The sequence below is a fragment of the Oncorhynchus keta genome, chromosome 24, assembly GCF_023373465.1.
Source record: "Oncorhynchus keta strain PuntledgeMale-10-30-2019 chromosome 24, Oket_V2, whole genome shotgun sequence".
Classification (NCBI taxonomy): Eukaryota; Metazoa; Chordata; class Actinopteri; order Salmoniformes; family Salmonidae; genus Oncorhynchus; species Oncorhynchus keta.
This window is the reverse complement of record NC_068444.1, coordinates 32417893-32438369: the sequence shown is the minus strand read 5'-3', so window position 1 is coordinate 32438369 and position 20477 is coordinate 32417893. Positions and strand designations below refer to the sequence as shown.

General features: G+C 42.0%; 1 protein-coding gene and 1 long non-coding RNA gene across 11 annotated transcripts; one reads left to right on the top strand and one right to left on the bottom strand.

The window, feature by feature from the left end:
• Positions 1-2312: 2312 nt before the first annotated feature.
• Positions 2313-8384, bottom strand: LOC118357401 (uncharacterized). 7 transcript variants are annotated; one of them, XR_004820300.2, is made up of 3 exons: positions 8313-8384; positions 3345-3529; positions 2313-3243 (listed from the first exon to the last, which is right to left on the bottom strand). It is a non-coding gene; the product is annotated as an uncharacterized LOC118357401 (long non-coding RNA). The 7 variants fall into 7 exon arrangements; XR_004820303.2 differs by lacking the exon at positions 8313-8384 and adding an exon at positions 7128-7148; XR_004820302.2 differs by lacking the exon at positions 8313-8384 and adding an exon at positions 7118-7138.
• Positions 5570-20290, top strand: LOC118357400 (WD repeat domain phosphoinositide-interacting protein 3). Of its 4 annotated transcripts, none has more exons than XM_035734456.2 (11): positions 5570-5735; positions 9817-9891; positions 10126-10155; positions 10744-10845; positions 11088-11175; positions 12292-12386; positions 12747-12937; positions 13111-13196; positions 14689-14790; positions 15136-15257; positions 16792-20290. In XM_035734456.2, the coding sequence occupies exons 2-11, from the start codon at positions 9834-9836 to the stop codon at positions 16896-16898; spliced, it is 981 nt and encodes a 326-aa protein (XP_035590349.1). In that variant the 5' UTR covers positions 5570-5735; positions 9817-9833; the 3' UTR covers positions 16899-20290. The 4 variants fall into 4 exon arrangements, with proteins under 4 accessions (XP_035590349.1, XP_035590350.1, XP_035590347.1 ...); XM_035734454.2 differs by lacking the exon at positions 5570-5735 and adding an exon at positions 7128-7478; XM_035734457.2 differs by lacking the exon at positions 10126-10155.
• The last annotated feature ends 187 nt before the right edge of the window (positions 20291-20477 follow it).

Here is a 20477-nt window from a genome sequence, read left to right as displayed (position 1 = left end):
GGTAAAAACAATGGCAAGCCACCGGGGTCTGACAACTTGGATGGATAATATCGGACGATATTGCCACTCCTATTTGCCATATTTTCAATTTAAGCTTGCCAGAATGTGTGTGCCCCCAGGCTTGGAGGGAAGCAAAAGTCATTCCTCTACCTAAGAATAGTAAAGCCCACTTTACTGACTCAAATAGCCAACCAATCAGCCTGTTACCAACCCGTAGTAAACTTTTAGAAAAAATTGTGTTTGAACAGATACAATCTTATTTTACAGTAAACAGACTTTCAGCACACTTATATGGAAGGACATTTCAACAAGCACAGCACTTCCAGAAATGACTGATTGGCTGAGAGAAATTGATAAAAAGATTATGGGGGCTGTTTTATTAGACTTCAGTCCGACTTTTGACATTATCAACTATAGTCTGTTGCTGGAAAAAATGATGTGTGGATAAAGAGTTACCTGTCTAACAGAACACAGAGGGTGTTCTTTAATGGAAGCCTCTCCAACACAATCCAGGTAGAATCAGGAATTGATTCTTGATTTATAGGATCCTTCCCACGATATTATTGATATGTCAAGTTATTAAATGTTTATGGAAAAACTGAAATTTTCCTCAGGAAAAAGTTAATGAAATATTTTACAGCTTTAATGTCATCAATCAAATCAAACTTTATTTATATAGAACATTTCTTACAACAAATGCATTTCATGGTTTCCAAAGTCATGTATGGAAAGGCATGTGGCATTTAACATCCTTCCTCTTAGGTGACCAGGGGATTCTCTCTAACACATGCGAATGCCTCCATGGAGCTCATAAGTGTAGCCACGCAGCCTATTTGGGCGGTTCACAATATCAGCAGTATGGTGGAGGAAGCAAGCTGTGCCCAACCAGGTACATTCAGTGGAGGACCTGTACCCAGCCGAACACTACAACCCTCTGTCCCTAGAGCCCACAGAGGAGTGGTTAAGGAACCATCTCTTGGGAAGGTTCAGTGGAATGGCATGACTCCTTGAACCTGAGCCAGAACAACCACTACCTTCCCTGTCTGTAACGGACATTATTAAAAAACAAGGGCAACTGGGGCATGCAGGCATCCTGTCTGGCATGGTGCTGTGGATGGAGCAGCAGGAGGCTATATGGCAGGCACCAGTTGGACAGTGCACCAACCCCAACTGGCACAACATTAGGAGAGGGAGGTTGACTGCTAGCAATTATGGAGCAGTGGTTAGGGCCAAGCTCATTTCTCCCTCGCTGCTAAAAAGGGTCCACATATCAGTCAATGGATGGGGTGTTGTCTGTAAAGTGGGGCACAGATAACGAAGATGCATCAAGGCATTCAAAATGGCTACAGGGATGGATGTACATAAGCCAGGGCTTTGGGTCACTGGGTCTGGGTGCCTCACCAGATGGTCTGGTTGGCACCACAGCAGTGATGGAAGTCAAGTGTCCCTATGGTGCAAGGGACCTTACCATTGAAGAGGCAGTGAAGTCAAAGGATTTCTATATCAAGGAGGGAGGGTATTATTGCCTCTGTGAAGACCATCCTTACTGGCACCAAATCACTGGAAGGGACACCTTCTTCATTGTGTGGACCACCAAAACCTCCATCACCATCCCAATCCAGTGTGATGACCTCTGACAGACTCATATTGCTTCTCTTGTCAGTACCTATTTTCAGGGAAGCCAATGGTAGCGCGCAGTTGCGTCTCCGATGTGTCTGTCTTCACTTGTAGCCTGTGAGAAAGATCCGATCACATGATGGAGAGTGATGTGAGTGAACAGTGATTCAGAGTGACTGGAACGAATTGCAAAAATCGCTGAAGTTGGAGACTTTTATTTCCCTCACCAACTTTAAACATCAACTATCTGAGCAGTTAACCAATCACTGCAGCTGTACATAGTCCACCCAAGCTACCTTCCTCATCCCCATACTGTTTTTATTTGAATTCCTCTTCTGCTCTTTTGCACACCAGTATCTCTACTTGCACATCATCTGCTCATTTATCACTCCAGTGTTAATCTGCTAAATTGTAATTATTCGCTCCTATGGCCTATTTATTGCCTACCTCCTCATGCCTTTTGCACACACTGTATAGACTTTCTTTTCTCTACTGTGTCATTGACTTGTTTGTGTTATTGGCTTGTTTATTGTTTACTCCATGTGTAACTCTGTGTTGTTGTCTGTCACACTGCTTTGCTTTATCTTGGCCAGGTCGCAGTTGCAAATGAGAACTTGTTCTCAACTAGCCTACCTGGTTAAATAAAGGTGAAATAAAAAATAGAGTGCTCAGCACTCAGGGAGAAGGACACAACGGCCACAGGCCGTAAAAGGCATGGATTTATTTTTTTTAGGGTGCATTTCAGCCACACAAAAGGGCTGCCACCGTGAAATTCTAGGCATTATCAAGTGCTTGTCAAACTGAACGACTGATGTAGTGTGTTCAGCCTGCGCAAAAAAACTAAGCAGAGCTCATGCCTTTCAAGCTACTTTTTTCAAATCATCATTAGAGTCGCATCATGCAGCCTTACAATGTATTAAATATCTAAACATACAGCCCAGTGTTTGTAGAGCTACTAAAGTTATATTGATAACTCTAAATTAAGTACAAATAGGAATGCCTATTTCTTTGTTAACCACTCAACACAGAATAGCCGTATGTGCACACTCCCTCAAATCGTTTGGAGAAAATATCCTTTCAGCTTTGTTCAATTGTATTCTTCATACTATTAAATAATGCCACGGAATTCTAAGCAAATCCTCTCTGCTAAATTAACTAGTGTAGCCCACAGCCATTTGGCATAGCCAGATAAGGACCTAACAACTCAGAGTATGCTCCTATGTTCTTCTGAAATAGACTACATTTTCTTCATATGATGTTTCTTTAGACCTGTCTAATATAAATCATGGATTTTTTGTGAAGGTGTAGTCTATATTACATGGATTTATTAGACTTTAAAAAAAATGTAGATGTTCCAAAGGTCTGCATCTGTGGCTTGTGTAGAAGCCAGGAAATGCTTAAATGTGTTTATGTTAATTAACAGTAAATTACTGTGATGGCCACAGCCCTAGATGCATCTACAAATTCAATGTTTTACACAATATTGTATCATATTTGATGAGTTATTGGCCTGTCCGTCCACAGGGTCGATGTGCTGTAGTCTCTATAACTGGACCCCCACGCTCAGATCAGACTGGTACAGGATGTCCATGTACTGGATGGTCTGAGGGGTGCACTCCTTTTGGACTGGAAAACAAAACATTTGGTCAGTGGTAGGTCTTTTTCAATGCTGTATCATCATCTTTATCTGGACAGAAAACACACTGATTATCATAACATACGCACACCTTGGACAATGTGGCAAGTGGTCCCTCAACACCCAATCCTCATGCCTCATTGTTTGTTCTTGTTTCCCATTCAACAGTCCGGCATTTCCTCTTCTGCCATGGTGGATGAGCTTCCTTTCCTAGTAAATACATGGCCATTTCTCTTTCCCACCGGAAAATGGCAGCTGCAGACCCGGTCAGCCCACCTGAAAGACAAAAAAAGAAACTACTGTAAGTTGATTCCTAAAATGGTAACATGTACAGTATATTAAAATACAATAACCCACAGACTTGTAGTGACCAAAAGTGTTAAATCAAAATATATTTTGTATTTGAGATTATTCAAAGTAGCCACCTTTTGCCTTGATGACAGCTTTGCACACTCTTGACATTCTCTCAACCAGCTTCACCTGAAATGCTTTTCCAACAGTCTTGAAGGAGTTCCCAAATATGCTGAGCACTTTCTTGACGTTTTTCCTTCACTCCACGGTCCAACTCATCCCAAACCATCTCAATTGGGTTGAGGTTGGGTGACTGTGAAGGCCATGTCATCTGATGCAGCTATCACTATCCTTGGTCAAATAGCCCTTACACAGCCTGGAGGTGTGTTGGGTCATTTTCCTGTTGAAAAGCAAATGATAGTCCAACTAAGCGCAAACCAGATGGGATGGCGTATCACTGCAGAATGCTGTGGTAGCCTTGCTGGTTAGGTGTGCCATGAATTCTAAAGAAATCACAAGACAGTGTCACCATCAAAGCACCCCCATACATCACAACTCCTCCTCCATGTTTCACGGTGGGAACCACACATGCAGAGATCATCCGTTCACCTACTCTGTCTAGACACGGCGGTTGGAACCAAAAATCGCCCATTTGGACTCATCAGACCAAAGGACAGATTTCCACCGGTCTAATGTCCATTGCTCGTGTTTCTTGGCCCAAGCAAGTCTCTTCTTCTATTGCTGTCCTTTACTAGTGGTTTCTTTGCAGCAATTCAGTCTCCTCTGAACAGTTGATGTTGAGATGTCTGTTACTTGAACTCTGTGAAGCATTTACTTTTAGGCTTGTAACTCTAATAAATGTTATCCTCTGCAGCCAAGTTAACTCTGGGTCTTCCTTTCCTCTGGCGGTCCTCATGAGAGCCAGTTTTATCATAGTGATTGATGGTTTTTGCAACTGCACTTGAAGAAACTTGCTAAATTCTTGAAATTTTCTGGATTGACTGATCTTTATGGTTTAAAGTACTGATGGACTGTCGTTTCTCTTTGCGCCATAATATGGGATTGGTCTTTTACCATACAGGGCTCTCTTCTGTATATCACCCCTACCTTGTCACAACAACTGATTGGCTCAAACACATTAAGAAGAAATGAAATTCCACAAATTAACAAGGCACACCTGTTATTTGAAATGCCTTCCAGGTGACTACCTCATGAAGCTAGTTGAGAGAATGCAAAGCTGTCATCAAGGCAAAGGGTGGCTACTTTGAAGAATCTAAAATATGTTTAACACTTCTTTGATTACTACATGATTCCATATGTGTTATTTCATAGTTTTGATGTCTTCACTATTATTAAGCAATTTAGAAAATAGTAAAAATAAAGAAAAACCCTTGAATGAGTAGGTGTGTCCAAACGTTTGACTGGTACTGTATACTACTGTATATATCCTTTCTGATTCTGATTCTCAAGAGGAAAGTCAAAAACCTCAGCCGTGAGGTCACTGAGAAGGACCAACATTGATAAGGGAGGTTGTCTGAAAGGGACTGTCCTGCAGGGATGGAACATAAGCATTTTGGGCACTGTCCAGCAGACCAAAACTAGCCCGGGTAACATTCAAGTATTAAATCTGTGCCATGTGAAAATTTCACTGCTATGTCAGGCTAGTTTGACAGATTGTCTACTAGCCCAGTGTGAAAAGTACTGGACGCGGGCTAGCTTAATCCATCCCTGCTGACATGTATAACTGACTTCACAGGTCATTTGATTAGTCATGCACAACATATGCACTCGTGGAACAAAACCATTTGTTTTCTATGTCAAAATATTGAGCACACAAGTGCTTTGTGAGCTAGCTAGCCAGCTAGTTAACCTTCGCTCACTGTTCGTGTGGTCAGACTTTTCCCCAGACCCCACATGCTAGCTAGTTAGCGCTCATCACTAACGTTAGGCACATTCGAAAGCATGTCACCGCCTGTCAGGGAAGTCCAACGACACCACGTGAGATAGTGTTAGCTAGCTAACATTGCACACTAACTAATGTAGCCAACTAGCCAACAAAGGTGCCTAACTAGCTAGCCCACTAGGCAATATTTAGCTAGCTATATCCTGACAAGCGGTACCAGAGTGCGAAGTCTAGGACATAAAGGCTTCTCAACAGTTTTAACCCCCAAGCCATACGACTCCTGAACAGGTAATCAAATGGCTACCCGGACTATTTGCATTGTGTGGCCCCCTCAAACTCCTCTTTTACACGGCTGCTACTCTCTTGTTTATCATAGTCACTTTAACTATACATTAATGTACATATGACCTCAATTAGCCCGACCAACCAGTGCTCCCGCACATTGACTAACCGGGCTATCTGCATTCACTTTAACCATATCTACCTCAATCAGCCTGACTAACCGGTGTCTGTATGTATCCTCGCTACTTTTATGGCCTCACTACTGTATATAGCCTCGCTACTGTTTTTCACTGTCTTTTCATTTCTTTACTTACCTATTGTTCACCTAATACCTTTTTTGCACTATTGGTTAGAGCCTATAAGTAAGCATTTCACTTTAAGGTCTACTACACCTGTTGTATTCAGCGCACGTGACACAAACTTTTTGATTTGACCTCATGAAGTATGAATACACAAACCGTGAACTAACCTTAACTAGCTGACAAAGGACTTGTCCAAATTTTTTTTAAAGTCATTATGCTAGCCTATGCTGATTTTCTTTTTACTTGTAAGGATGGTAAACGTGTGTTGTACACGTAACTAGTCGGGGGATATCTAGACAATTTTCAAAAGCATCTAGTTAACCACAGATCTTTGACCTAACCAAAATAGCTTGTCAGCAGCTAGCAAACAGGGTTTACCTTCTCCCACAGCTCCAGCAAAGCCTCTCTTACAGAGGTTGGTAAACAATAAACTGCATGTGTACTTATCGGAGTTGTGGTTACAATCCGGTACATAGCACATAACCATTCTTGCTTCTGATCGAAGTCGAGGTTAGCTGCAAAGGTAATTTTAAAAAGGCTACGGTAGCTAGCTAGGTAATTAGAAAAATGCTAAACAAGAATACACATGAGAAAGCCACAATATCAATAATTTACATGAGAAACTATAAAGGCTATAATATCGACTCCTAGGCTACTTGCATGGAGAAATGTGGAGGATTTTCCCACCTCGTCAAAGCTTGCGACAGGGTGTGTAGTACTTTCTGTATGATAGCTACATTAGCATCTAATTAGCATTTCATTTTTTGCGGGTAATTACAGGCAAAGAGATTTGCGCAGTTATCAAAACGTCACGCCAGGGTAAGCCTACACAAAACACTGTCTTTATTAAGTGTTTCTAAAATCCCCTATGGGGAAAAATGAATGGTGGAAAAACGATTGAAACCATTTTCCTGTTTGACCGCTAGATTTTATGGGAATTATGACACCTTCACTGTGGGTCTCTATTACACACTTTAATCTTATTCCATGGATCCTTTGGCCAAAAGTAGTTTAATCTGTTAGTATTATTCATTTAAAAAAATGAAATGTTAAAACAGAGATTTGACCGCGGACCCCATGCAGTACCTCCACGGACCTCTCCCAACTTTGAGAACCTCTGAAAGCTGACCGCTATCGCAGTGTCTATGGGAGTGCCATCCCCTTAACAGACAACGGTAAAAGGCCTGATTGAACTATCTTCATTTATCCACCATATTTGATGAAACTCCCACTCGATCACTCGGTGCTCTTTTGACCGTCCTGGATGAACCAAGAGCTGTGTTGTTTTTCCTAACTGGCTCTGGCACAGGAGAAATGGTAGCTAGCTAGCAGTCTGTGAAAATTTGTCTAACGCACGACTGTGATTATCTGATCGAAATAATGAATTTACTACCATCAAACACACATGGGAACGGACTACTGTACGCGGGATTCAACCAGGATCATGGTGAGAAATTGTTTCTTCATCGAAATCTTCTTTGGTTGCTAGTTCTGTCGTCGATGCCATGCTAACGACGTTTTGAGGCCGGGCTGCATTCATAACCAAGTGGGAAGGTGGTAATTACCAGTTGTGACGTCGTAAAGCCAGCTAGATCTACTTTAAAACATTTTTTAACCTTTATTTAACTAGGCAAGTCAGTTAAGAACAAATGATTATTTACAATGACGCTCAACCCCGGCCAAATCCTAACGTCACTGGGCCAATTGTGCGCCACCCTATGGAATCGAACCAGGGTCTGTAGTGATGCATCTAGCACTAATATGGCAATTCAGGGTTTCCTAAAGCTAACTCATCTCAGTTAACTTCACATTCCAGCTCAGGATTCATCCATACTACGACAGTGGATATTGCACCTCCGCCTGCCGCTAACTCTAGCAGGCGTGTAACTGCCTGTACATGTCGCACATGGCTAGTCGAATGTCGAACTCTTCATTGAGACAATGCTAAAATTTAAATTCTTGGGTGAGTCAGTGCCACATTTTCATTTGTGCCTAAATACAAATTAAAGAAAAGTTATCTTGCAAGTTCAGCAGGCTATTGTGTGAAATAGGCATTTAGAAGCACTGTCTTTATTTTATTACTTATCGCTACTGCCATCTTTGTATTTATAATGATCCCCATTAGTTGCTGCCAAGGCAAAAACTATATTTAATGATGATGCAATCTTTGCAAGAGGGAGGGAATCTGATTTAATTGCTCCTCAACTTGAAGCTCAGTCATTTCACGCAGTGCAATTGGAGTTAGCAATGAGTTAGCCTGCCCTGGAGCAGGTTTGTTTACCTGGCTAAAAGGTGAGCCACTTTTGTATGGCCGGTTATCCCGAGTTGACCAAATTTACCTCGCCAGCTCCTCAAACCTGCTTCCTGGATAACTGTTGGATGCATTCACGTGCTTTGACTCGTTAATAAACTCAGATTTGCTAATTGCCAACAATCTGTGTCAACCATAAACTAAAAGGACAGCTGTTCATGTTATATGTTCAAAAACCGTAATAATATATTGCTTTTTATAAATAATGTTTTATTTAACCTGCCAAAAATGCTATACTCAAAATAATTTCTCCGCGAGGTAAGGTCAGCATGTGGAGCTCAGCGATGATAGACGAGTTTCCCACTAGTAGGAGGGACAATTTGGGGTGTCAGTCGTATGTGGTAAACACTTCCTTCCCACTTGGTTATGAACGCAGCATTACACCCAGCCTAGGCTAGTTAGTTATGTCTAGCTAACGTTAGCAATATTCAGTTGTTGTGAAATACAAGTGATTGGATTGTCATTTGAGCAAACACGTAACTCTGATCTTTAATCATATTAAGAGCTAAATATCATGGATATGTTGGGCTCTCACGTTTTAGATTTTAATAATACGCTAGCATCAGCTAACAACGTAACGTTAGCTAGCCGGAAATACAGCTGTGGGGGGATTCTACTGTTCCACAAGATAGCGCTAATGTTGTGGCTAACGTCAAATAAACAAATATTCATTTACAGTTAACAGTAGCTATACACTTGCAGGGTTGTAACATTTTACCATTTTATCTCTGTCGTTAGCTAGCTAGCTAGCTATTGTAGCTATATATTTAACGTTATATGGAACAAATCATGGTTATAACAAATATAGAACTGCCCCCTTTATCTGTGGTTAGAACTTTAGTTTGACAACTGCTAAGATACTACTAAATAGTTTACTGTACATCAAAAGCTAGCTCAAGCTGTGAGTATGATGATCCATTGTTTTGTTAGTGAGTGTAGCCCTAGAATTGGCAGGGGAAAGACTAATTCTGTTTTACACATCAAACTTGGTCAAGTGCACAATATACCTTCCTTTTTAAACTCATAACATATACATAATTTTAGATGCAGAATCAGATAGATAGTACAATTTCATATCAGTCTAGGCAGACAGACATGTGACAGGTACAAGCTTGGTACCAGAGTGGGTGGGGTGGCCCTAGTCAGCTTTTCTTCCCTGAGCAGTGAATGAATGGGTCTCCCTCCAAACAAAGCAATGACTGTTAGCTAATATTCCAACACTGCTCAATGATCACTGTGTGCTCATTCCTCGCAGTCAACTTCAGGTTACCGGAGTCAAAGACATGCTCCAAATCTGATAGGAAAGAGAGAGAACCTGACTGGAAGCATAGACTGTCCATAGTTTATCTCCCTCATAATCATGATGTCTTTGAAGTTGGATAAATATCGTGGTTATTCATTCACTGTGAATTTGGACCTAGCTTTGATCAGGGTTGTTTTAACCATTGGTATTGTCTGTCGGTGCTCCTTCCAGGATGCTTTGCTTGCGGAATGGAGAATGGGTTTAGAGTGTACAACACAGATCCACTCAAAGAGAAAGAAAAACAAGGTAAATATATGTTTTTAAAAATAATGACTGTACTGCAAATATGAAACATACACTTCTAATTATGATTGTATCAAACATATCCTTTCTGATAATCATGATTCATCATAATGTGCCTTTTTCCACGGTTTACTGTTAATCAAAAGTTCTTATGTAGCCATTTTGTTGATATGTAAATAAACTCAATGGGTCACTAGCATTGCTTGCAGTAAATCGAGGCCATTCTGCTGCACACAGGGACACAGCATTGTGACAGCGAGAGCCAAGGTACTTCTTTCCTGCTCCTGATGTTTGTGAGATGAGATGGATCTGTCTGTCTGTGGCTGGGTTGGTGCTCTGGTTGGATGAGGAGGGCTAAATGAGGAAGTTAATCATTTTGCCACTGAGCCCTGCACATGTGACTCCTCACATGACCTGGTCCAAAGTCATAATAGGAAATGGCTTACTGTACTGTAGGGAAAGGATTAGCCTATAGTATAGGCCAGGGATGGCCTAACCTGGTTCTGGAGGGTTGCTGCAGGGTGTGCAGGCTTTTGTTGATATGGGTCTAAATAACACCATGACTACAGTAATTTGTATTACAGTGATGCCTCATGCATGCTGGAAAGATTTGCTATAATATGCAGATGGAGTGAAGAGTTGCTTGCTATTGAGTAAAACTGAGATATTAAAACTATTTAAATTCTCCTTGTCAGGGACGGATCTCTCTAGTCACATTTATAGATCTTATTGGAATAATGGTTTGGATAATTGCGGTGGTTTTTGAGGCGACACCCTTGATTCTCATTGGCTCAGTACTCGCCACCCGTCAGATTGACAGCTTAATGGCCAATGAGGTGATTATGTGTCTTCCAGAGTTCATGGAGGGCGGGGTCGGGCATGTGGAGATGCTGTTCAGGTGTAACTACCTTGCGCTGGTTGGAGGAGGAAAAAAGCCCAAATACCCACCTAACAAAGGTATGGTGGTTACTGTGTGTGTGGTTCTTGTGTTGTACTTTCCGTCACATATGTAATATGAGCATTAGAAATAATATATTTTGGAACCCCCAAAATGATCTCCCAGTGGTAGACTTTTTCCATCAGTGACCTTTTATCTAGATATTTCCTTACATTGGTCTGGCACTAGAGACAAACGTCATCATGACATGTTGGTCTTGTCGGTTGTAATTCCCACCATGTCCTCTGATGTTTTCCTCCAGTGATGATCTGGGATGACCTGAAGAAAAAGACTGTTATAGAAATTGAGTTCTCCACAGAGGTCAAAGCAGTGAAGCTTCGAAGGGACAGGTAGGAACACTCCCCACCCTGTGTCTTCCCTTATTGTGTCTCTATTAGCAGTGAAGCTACGAAGGGACAGGTAGGAACTCTCCCCACCCTGTTTCTTCCCTTATTGTGTCTCTATTAGCAGTGAAGCTACGAAGGGACAGGTAGGAACACTCCCCACCCTGTTTCTTCCCTTATTGTGTCTCTATTAGCAGTGAAGCTTTGAAGGGTCTCTGAAGTGAACAGGTAGGAACACTCCCCACCCTGTGTAGGAACACTTCTATTAGCAGTGAAGCTTTGAAGGGACTAGGAACACTCCCCACCCTGTGTCTTATTGTGTCTCTATTAGCAGTGAAGCTACGAAGGGACAGGTAGGAACTCTCCCCACCCTGTTTCTTCCCTTATTGTGTCTCTATTAGCAGTGAAGCTACGAAGGGACAGGTAGGAACACTCCCCACCCTGTTTCTTCCCTTATTGTGTCTCTATTAGCAGTGAAGCTACGAAGGGACAGGTAGGAACTCTCCCCACCCTGTTTCTTCCCTTATTGTGTCTCTATTAGCAGTGAAGCTACGAAGGGACAGGTAGGAACACTCCCCACCCTGTTTCTTCCCTTAATGTGTCTCTATTAGCAGTGAAGCTACGAAGGGACAGGTAGGAACACTCCCCACCCTGTTTCTTCCCTTAGTGTCTCTATTAGCAGTGTTGTGTGTCAGTACAAATGAAGTAAGAAGTTAGTACCACTTTAACTCCCTCTTCAAGCATTTTACCGATCAACCAGGAATGCAATCTTTGTGTTTCACACTGCCGGGATTGATTTCATCATCAATGGCTGCTCCTTCGGGAGGAATTTGACACAGCAATCTAGTTGGAAGTATTGTAGTGCACTGTATAGGGAACAGTGGTGTAAAGTACTTAAGTTAAAAAAATACTTAAAAGTACTACTTATGTGGTTTGACTGTTAAGATGTTCACCTTTTTAGGTAACATTAAAGGGAATGTCAGAAGGTAATATGTTGGTGTCAGGAGTAGTGAAATGTTTTCTTACCAATGTTTCCCCATTAGATTGCTGTATGTTAGTGGGCCAGATCTCTCCCTTTTCTCGGTCTTGAGCCTAATGTCTGCATCTCTCTGATGTCCTCAGGATCGTGGTGGTCCTGGACTCTATGATCAAAGTGTTCACGTTCACCCACAACCCTCATCAGCTGCATGTGTTTGAGACCTGCTATAACCCCAAAGGTCAGTACTACTACACAGACAGTCCAGCTACTGTCTACTGCAGCTCTCCGATTCCTAACCAGCCTGCTAGATGCATTAGACACGCCCATCATTTAAGTAAACAAACCATTTTCGCAAGAATGTTAAATGGTTGTAATGTATCCTAGCTTCTTTCTCTCCCTCTCTCTCTCTCCGCTAAATATATTGGACACACTCATAATTGATGTAAACACACAACCCTCACAAGAGTGTTACATGGTTGTAATGTGTAGCCATCGACACATTCTCTCTCTTGCTCTTCTCCTTTCCTCTCTCTCTCTTTTGCTCTCTCTGTCTCTCTTTTTATGACTGTATCCATAACTCCTCTCCCTCCTCCCCCAGGTCTGTGTGTGCTCTGTCCCAACAGTAACAACTCTCTGCTGGCGTTCCCGGGGACCCACTCTGGGCACGTGCAGATCGTAGACCTTGCCAACACAGAGAAGCCTCCAGTGGACATCCCCGCCCATGAGGGGGCGCTGTGTTGCATCGCCCTCAACCTGCAGGGAACCAGGATAGCCACTGCCTCCGAGAAAGTATTACAACCCCTTTAGAATTACTCATTGGCTTAACCCTTTTAACACTACTCCTGGGCCTAGACAGTGCCTTAGGCTTTTTATATATTGCATTGGTTGTCCTTGTTGCTTGAAGACTAGGGGTGACCAACTCCTAATGCTGTGTCTCGGTGCCTTTGTTTATTTCTCTCCAGGGGACCCTGATCAGAATATTTGACACCATGGCAGGCCACCTGATTCAGGAGTTGAGGCGAGGGTCACAGGCTGCTAACATCTACTGGTGAGAACAACCGACCTGGGCCTTTTCTTCATCTGAAGTTAGATATGAGAAATGCTCTATAGCCGGGTGGACACTACACGACTTTCTAAATCCTGACATTAAACAACCGTCTTTCCTTTAGTTTATTTTTGTGTTGCCAACATAGTGGTGGGCACACGAAACCATGTGGCTTGGTCTTGAGGTTCTCGCTACCGCTCTGTCTCGCAAAAACAATGTGGTTAGATTTAACTGTGGCTCAAAGCAGCCTCAGAAACGTTCAGTCAGACATTCACGCTCGCCATACAGAGTTGAAATATCTAGCTAACCTTTTGAATTGAATAACATTGCTTGTGAACTTCAGAGCTGTAACGATTTGACACTTTGGCATTTATTAAAGGCGAGTAAAAATGCTTACTAGTAGTAGTCATCGTTCTGCTTGAGAGTACACATTCTGGGTGATGCAAAACAACGTCATCACCTCACTGGCTTCTTCTCTGGTGAGCTCTCATTGGCTATTGCTGATCACCGCTCTCAAAACGTGTTGTTGCACATCTCCCACTACAAGAGCATTGGAGATTTTGTGCAGATAAAATCAAACATCTGCCCAACGCATTACCGGAGGCAAACTACCTGCCCTCCAGGACACCTACAGCACACCTGATGTCACAGGAAGGCCACTGCCTGTTCACCCCGCTATCATCCAGAAGGCGAGGTCAGTACAGGTGCATCAAAGCTGGGACCGAGAGACTGAAAAATAGCTTCTATTTCAAGGCCATCAGACTGTTAACAGCCATCACTAGCACATTAGAGGCTGCTGCCTATAGGCATAGACTAGAAATCACTGGCCACTTTAAGGAATGGAACACTAGTCACTTTAATATTGTTAACATATCTGCCATTACTCATCTCATATACTGTATTCTATACTATTCTACGGTATCTTAGTCACTTAAATGTTTACATATACTGCATTCTATACTATTCTACTGTATCTTAGTCCATTCCGCTCTGACATTGCTCGTCCATATGTATATGGTCTTAATTCATTCCTACTTAGAGTTGTGTGTATTTGGTACATGTTGTGTAGTTTCTTAGATATTACTGCACTTTCGGAGCTAGAAGCACAAGCAATTCGCTACACCCGCAATAACATCTGCTAATCACGTGTAAGATTTGATTTGACATGTTTGAAAATATAAGGACGTCTGAAACTGTTAAAAGACGAGGTCGGTAGCCCTCAGATTGCGTCTTTGACCCGCTCACATTAAACAAGCATTGATGGCCCGACTAGGCAACGACATGGGGATTTTGTCTCCGATCTCAAACTTGTCTGGGACAGCCAAATCGTGTAGTGTACACCTGGCTTAATGTTTACATTTGAGTCATTTAGCAGACGCTCTGCTCCAGAGTGATTTACAGTTACTGTACCTGTCTTAAGGTTGCTAGGTACGATAACTACATTAAGTAAGTTGCTTGTTGTAGTCCTGTTTGGTAACTTATTTCCCCTCCCCAGCATCAATTTCAACCAGGATGCGTCCCTCATTTGTGTGTCTAGTGACCACGGTACAGTCCACATATTCGCTGCAGAGGACCCCAAGAGGAACAAACAGTCCAGGTCGGTCTGAGACAAACATTTAACCTTTCTCTGCACTGTCAACTTGATCTCTTAACCGAAGTCCAAATTCTGCAACATTGATTAAAAGTGTATGTAGTGCCTTGTTGCACATGTGGTCAGAGATGAGTGGCAGTGGTGATGAAGCTCTTTTTGAGAGAGGTGTCTTATTGACTGTTCAAGGACATACACCCTGTTCTTTGGAGGAATAACTTAAAAGTGAGCACAGTTTTTCAATGTTAATCTTTAAACCAGCCACCATTCCAAACCCGTTCTCCAATCCTTACCAGTGCTTCCTGTAATTCCAAACCCATCCCGGAATCATTTGTTGTTTCCTTTTATTCTTAGCCTAGCCTCGGCCAGTTTCCTTCCTAAGTACTTCAGCTCCAAGTGGAGCTTCTCCAAGTTCCAGGTTCCATCAAACTCGCCGTGTGTGTGTTCCTTCGGAACAGAACCCAACTCTGTCATAGGTGAGTAATGCGTGTGTGTGTGTGAGGTAGTATCTCTCTCTGAGTACTTGTTTGTGTTGGCAGACCTCTGGAACAGAGCCCAGTGCAGTCATGAGCTATACATACTCCAGCTACTTCCTGCCCAGTGTTTATAGACTGATTCAGAGTGACATTTCTTCCATATTGACACATACAGCACCAGTCAAAGGTTTGGACACACCTACTCATTCCAGGGTTTTGCTTGATTTGGACTATTTTCTGCATTGTAGAATAGTAGTGAAGACATCAAAACTATGAAATAACATAGTAACCAAACAAAAGTGTAAAACTAATCCAAATCATTTTTTACATTTGAGATTCAAAGTAGCCAGCCTTTGCCTTGACAGTTTTGCACACTTTGCATTTTCTCAACCAGCTTCATGAGATAGTCACCTGGAATGCATTTTAATTAACAGGTGTGCGTTGATTTGTGGAATTTCTTAATGTGTTTCAGCCAATCCGTTGTGTTGTGAAAAGGTAGGGGTGGTATACAGAAGATAGCCCTATTTGGTAAAAGACCACGTCCATATTATGTCAACAACTCAAATAAGCAAAGCGAATCGACAGTCCAACATTACTTTAAGACATGAAGGTCAGTCAATCCAGAAAATGTCTAACTTTGAAAGTTTCTTCAAGTGCAGTCGCAAAAACCATCAAGCGCTATGATGAAACTGGCTCTCATGAGGACCACCACAGGAAAGGAAGACCCAGAGCTACCTCTGCTGCAGAGGATGAGATCATTGGAGTTAACTGCACATCAGATTGCAGCCCAAATAAATGCTTCAGAGTTCAAGTAACAGACACATCTCAACATCAACTGTTCAGAGGAGACTGCGTGTTCATGGTCGAATTGCTGCAAAGAAACCACTACTAAAGGACAGCAAAAATAAGAAGAGACTTGCTTGGGACTTAACTGTTTTTCGACAGGACAATGACCCAACACACCTCCAGGATGTGTAAGGGCTATTTGACTAAGAAGAAGAGTGATTGAGTGCTGCATCAGATGACCTGGCCTCCACAATCATCCAACTTCAACCCAATTGAGATGGTTTAGGATGAGTTGGACCGCAGAGTGAAGAAAGCAGCCAACAAGTGCTCCGCATATGTGGGAACTCCTGTTGGAAGACCGTTGGAATAGCATTCCAGGTGAAGCTGGTTGAGAGAATGCCAAGACTGTGCAAAGCTGTCATCAGGGCAAAGAAAGGGTTGCTATTTAGAAGTATGGAAAATATATTTTGTATTTTACACGATTCCATATGTGTTAATTTATAGTTGGCGTCTTCACTATTATTCTACAATGTAGAAAATAGTAAAAAAGAAAAGCTTTTGAATGAGTAAGTGTGTCCAAACTTGACTGGTACTGTATATTGTTGACTTGACACCACTTATTTGATTGTTTTATTGTTGACACCATTGACTCATTTTACTGTGTTAAATTTATGGATACTTTTCTATAAAAAGTTTGAGAATATAGCAGATGTATGGTCTCTTATTGGGACCTCTCTCTCTCCTCCAGCCATTTGTGCTGATGGCAGCTACTACAAGTTCCTGTTCAATCAGAAGGGGGAGTGTTCCCGAGATGTCTACGCACAGTTCCTGGAGATGACAGACGAGAAGATCTGACCTTTCACCCTACCACCTCCTGCCAACGGACAGACGTGTACATGGCGGATGGGTTTATTTTCTGGAGCAGGAGGACGAGGGGGGATGGACAGAAGGAGGAGATGATGTTTCTGCTCACCCACTGCTGATGAACTCTACGTGAAGCGTCAGAGGGAAGGTGAGAGAGACACCATCTCCGAAACAGAGGAATGAAAGATGGGCCGAGAGAATTCAGGACTGAGTGCCCTCTGACAACCTACTTAAAGACTCCCTGTACAACTGGACAACTACAGCAAGACAGGGGTACGAGAACACTAACGGACGTCACCTGGGCCTCCTTGTCCGGGGAGGAACGAGGGAGACTTGCTTTTTAAAGATGTCTTCTGTGAAATGTATGATGATCGGGCGGTTATTTTTTAAAGGTGTATAGCGTTGATTCTAATAGGTAGATGCATAGAAAACAAATCTTGTCAACTAACACCGCCTAATCTAACTATAGGGAGTGCCTCTGAGCTGAATCGAGAGTGGAGTGTGTGTATATACTCGCATACATACAGTACATTCAAAGTTCAGACCCCTTCACTTTCTATATTGTTACGTTACAGCCTTATTCTAAAATTAAATATTTTTTTCCCCCCATATAATCTACACAGAATACCCCATAATGACAAAGCGAAAAGTTTATTTTAGAAATACCTTATTTACATAAGTATTCAGACCCGTTGCTATGAGACTCAATTGAGCTCAGGTGCATGCTGGTTCCATTGATCATCCTTGAGCTGTTTCTACAACTTGATTGGAGTCCACCTGTGGTAAATTCAAATGATTTGGAAAGGCACACACCTGTTTTATATATTGTCCCACAGTTGACAGTGCATGTCAGCAAAAACCAAGCCATGAGGTTGATGGAATTGTTTGTAGAGCTCTGAGACAGGATTGTGTCTGATGACACCAAGATTGAACTCTTTGGTCTGAATGAGAAGTGTCACATCTGGATAAAACCAGGCACCATCCCTATGGTGAAGCATGGTGGTGGCAGCATCATGCTGTGGGGATGTTTTTCAGTGGCAGGAAGACTAGTCAGGATCAAAAGAAAAGCTGAACGGAGCAAAGTACAGAGATCCTTGATGAAAACCTGCTCCAGAGCACTCAAGACCTCAGACTGGGGAGAAGGTTCACCTTCCAACAGGACAATGACCCTAAGCACACAGACAACACAGAATTGGCTTTGGGATAAGTCTCAATGTCCTTGAGTGGCCCAGCCAGAGTCTGACTTGAACCTGATCGAACATCTCTGGAGAGACCTGAAAATAGCGGTGCAGCGACGCTCCCCATCCAACCTGACAGATCTTGAGGATCTGCTGAGAAGAATGGAAGAAACTCTCCAAATACAAGTGTGCCAAGCTTATAGTCATATGCATGAAGACTGGAGGCTGTAATCGCTGCCAACAAAGTACTGAGTAAAGGGTCTGAATACTTATGTAAATGTGATAGTTTTATTTTTAATACATTTGCAGAATGTGTGTAGATTGAGGGGGAATGATTTAATTCATTTTAGAATAAAGCTGTAATATAAATGTGGATTAAGTCAAGGGTTCTGAATCCTTTTCAAATGCACTGTGTATATATACAAATTGCATGGGTGGGACTTCACAAGGTAAGGCCATTGAGTTGGTCAGATAACTTTGAAATAAATATTTCAATCATCGTACAGTTGAAGAATTGAGTCAGTTTAAAAGTTCCTATTTTGATATGAACTTGATATTAAAAGGCTGAGTATTTACGGTGGTTATCTGGTTAACCTCAGTGATTCCTCTTGGTGAAACACCACCCTGGTAGAGCTAGGTTTAGCTTTTACTCACTGTATAAACACAATGAATATGCCAGACTGAACACATGTAATTTACAGCATAAACTGTACAGAATTAGAAGACATTTTTTGATTAACAAGTGTTATTGTTTCACTCTTCCTGCCATTTATGTCGCTGTGTGTGTATGTGCAATATTCTTTACAGTATGAGTCTACATGAGGATGAGGTGAATTAGTACCTATAAGCCGACCCAAAAACACTGATTCTGGGCTAGATTCAATCCGATTGCCCCTATGCGGCTATGTACCATTTTTAAAAGCAAGATTTCCGTGTTCGCAGAGACTGCATTCATGGTAAACGCTGCATATGTCGGCTCAATCGGAAATGAATGTCAATCACGCTATAATGCAGCTCTTCCGTGGTCCGGATTGAATCTAGGCCCAAGTACTTTGATTAGGATGAAAACAATGTAAAGCTCAAACTCAAACTTGATCAGTCTCCGGATGAGAATTTGAATAACGTACATCTTCTTAACGGATCCTCACAGACAAGCTTAATTCGTTCGGGTTTATCATACATCCGTTCATGAAATAATACAACCGTTTTCCCAGAGCCAAAGCCTTCAAGTCATTGCGTGAACTGATGAACTGTTCTGTCATGATCACAGTGAATAGAAAATACAGTTTCCACCCCCTGTGCTTACACTAAAAAAAAAATGCTTTCAAGATTAAGGGATAAATTCAATCAGATCCGCTTTAGTCGACATCCGCATAGTGGTTGTTTTGGCATTGGGACTGCGATAGAGCTGTCAAATCCACAAGCGTCTCCTGCCATTATACTTAAAGCAGACATTAACATTGGCTGCATTGTTTAAAAGTGGAATGTAAAATACGCCTGGATTAGGATGATAGAAATCCTCATAATTTAGTTTTCAATTTGAGCGTGTATAGCCTACACTTTCCTGTTCTGAACTTTTAACGTGAATGGAGCGGTGGGCTTCGTGACAATGATCGTAAGAGCAGCTGCTCAAAGTTGACTGTTCAACTCAGCTCCACTGTCAAAACATCTGCTATGTGGGTGTCTGCTATCACAGGTTGATGCTTGATCTGATTGAATCTTAGGCATAGATTCAATCTGATTTAAACCAAAATCCACCTTCTCTTTGTGTGCCAATGTACACCCATTCCTTTCTGGTGAGGTTTAGTTGGCTGGTGTAGTTTGCCCATGAAGAGAACTCTTCTGCTTGTTCACTATGGTCAGCTTAAGCACATTTCTAGCATAAATTCTGATCTACATACGACTCAATGTGTGGATCTACATGCAGTATTAACTTTAGAACCCATCTTATGTTTGTCACAGCATCGGCTCATGTGCATGACCATACAATGCTGTGCTCCAATGTATTGTTTAGAGTATTTGTCATTTGTTCCGTTAAATCTGAACTTTGTACCAACATTCATTTCTGTGTTCAATGGGAACCACTGAATGCATTTCATGTGTTGCTTCCTGCTCTGATTGTGCAAGTGGAATTCACTCACTACATGATTGTAAAATCCTGCATTTAAATTTGTGAATAAAACATCAGGTAGTGTAGGTGACTTAGTTTGGGGGTTGTGTGATTGTTTGTGTGTGCGAAGATTACTTTAGAAGGAAACATGCTTGCTCAAACTCAGACAGCTCTTATCCCTTTTAGTGTTTTTTTAAAATTTGACCTTTTATTTAACTAGGCAAGTCAGTTAAGAACAAATTATTTTCAATGGCGGCCTAGGAACGACAGTTTACCTTACCT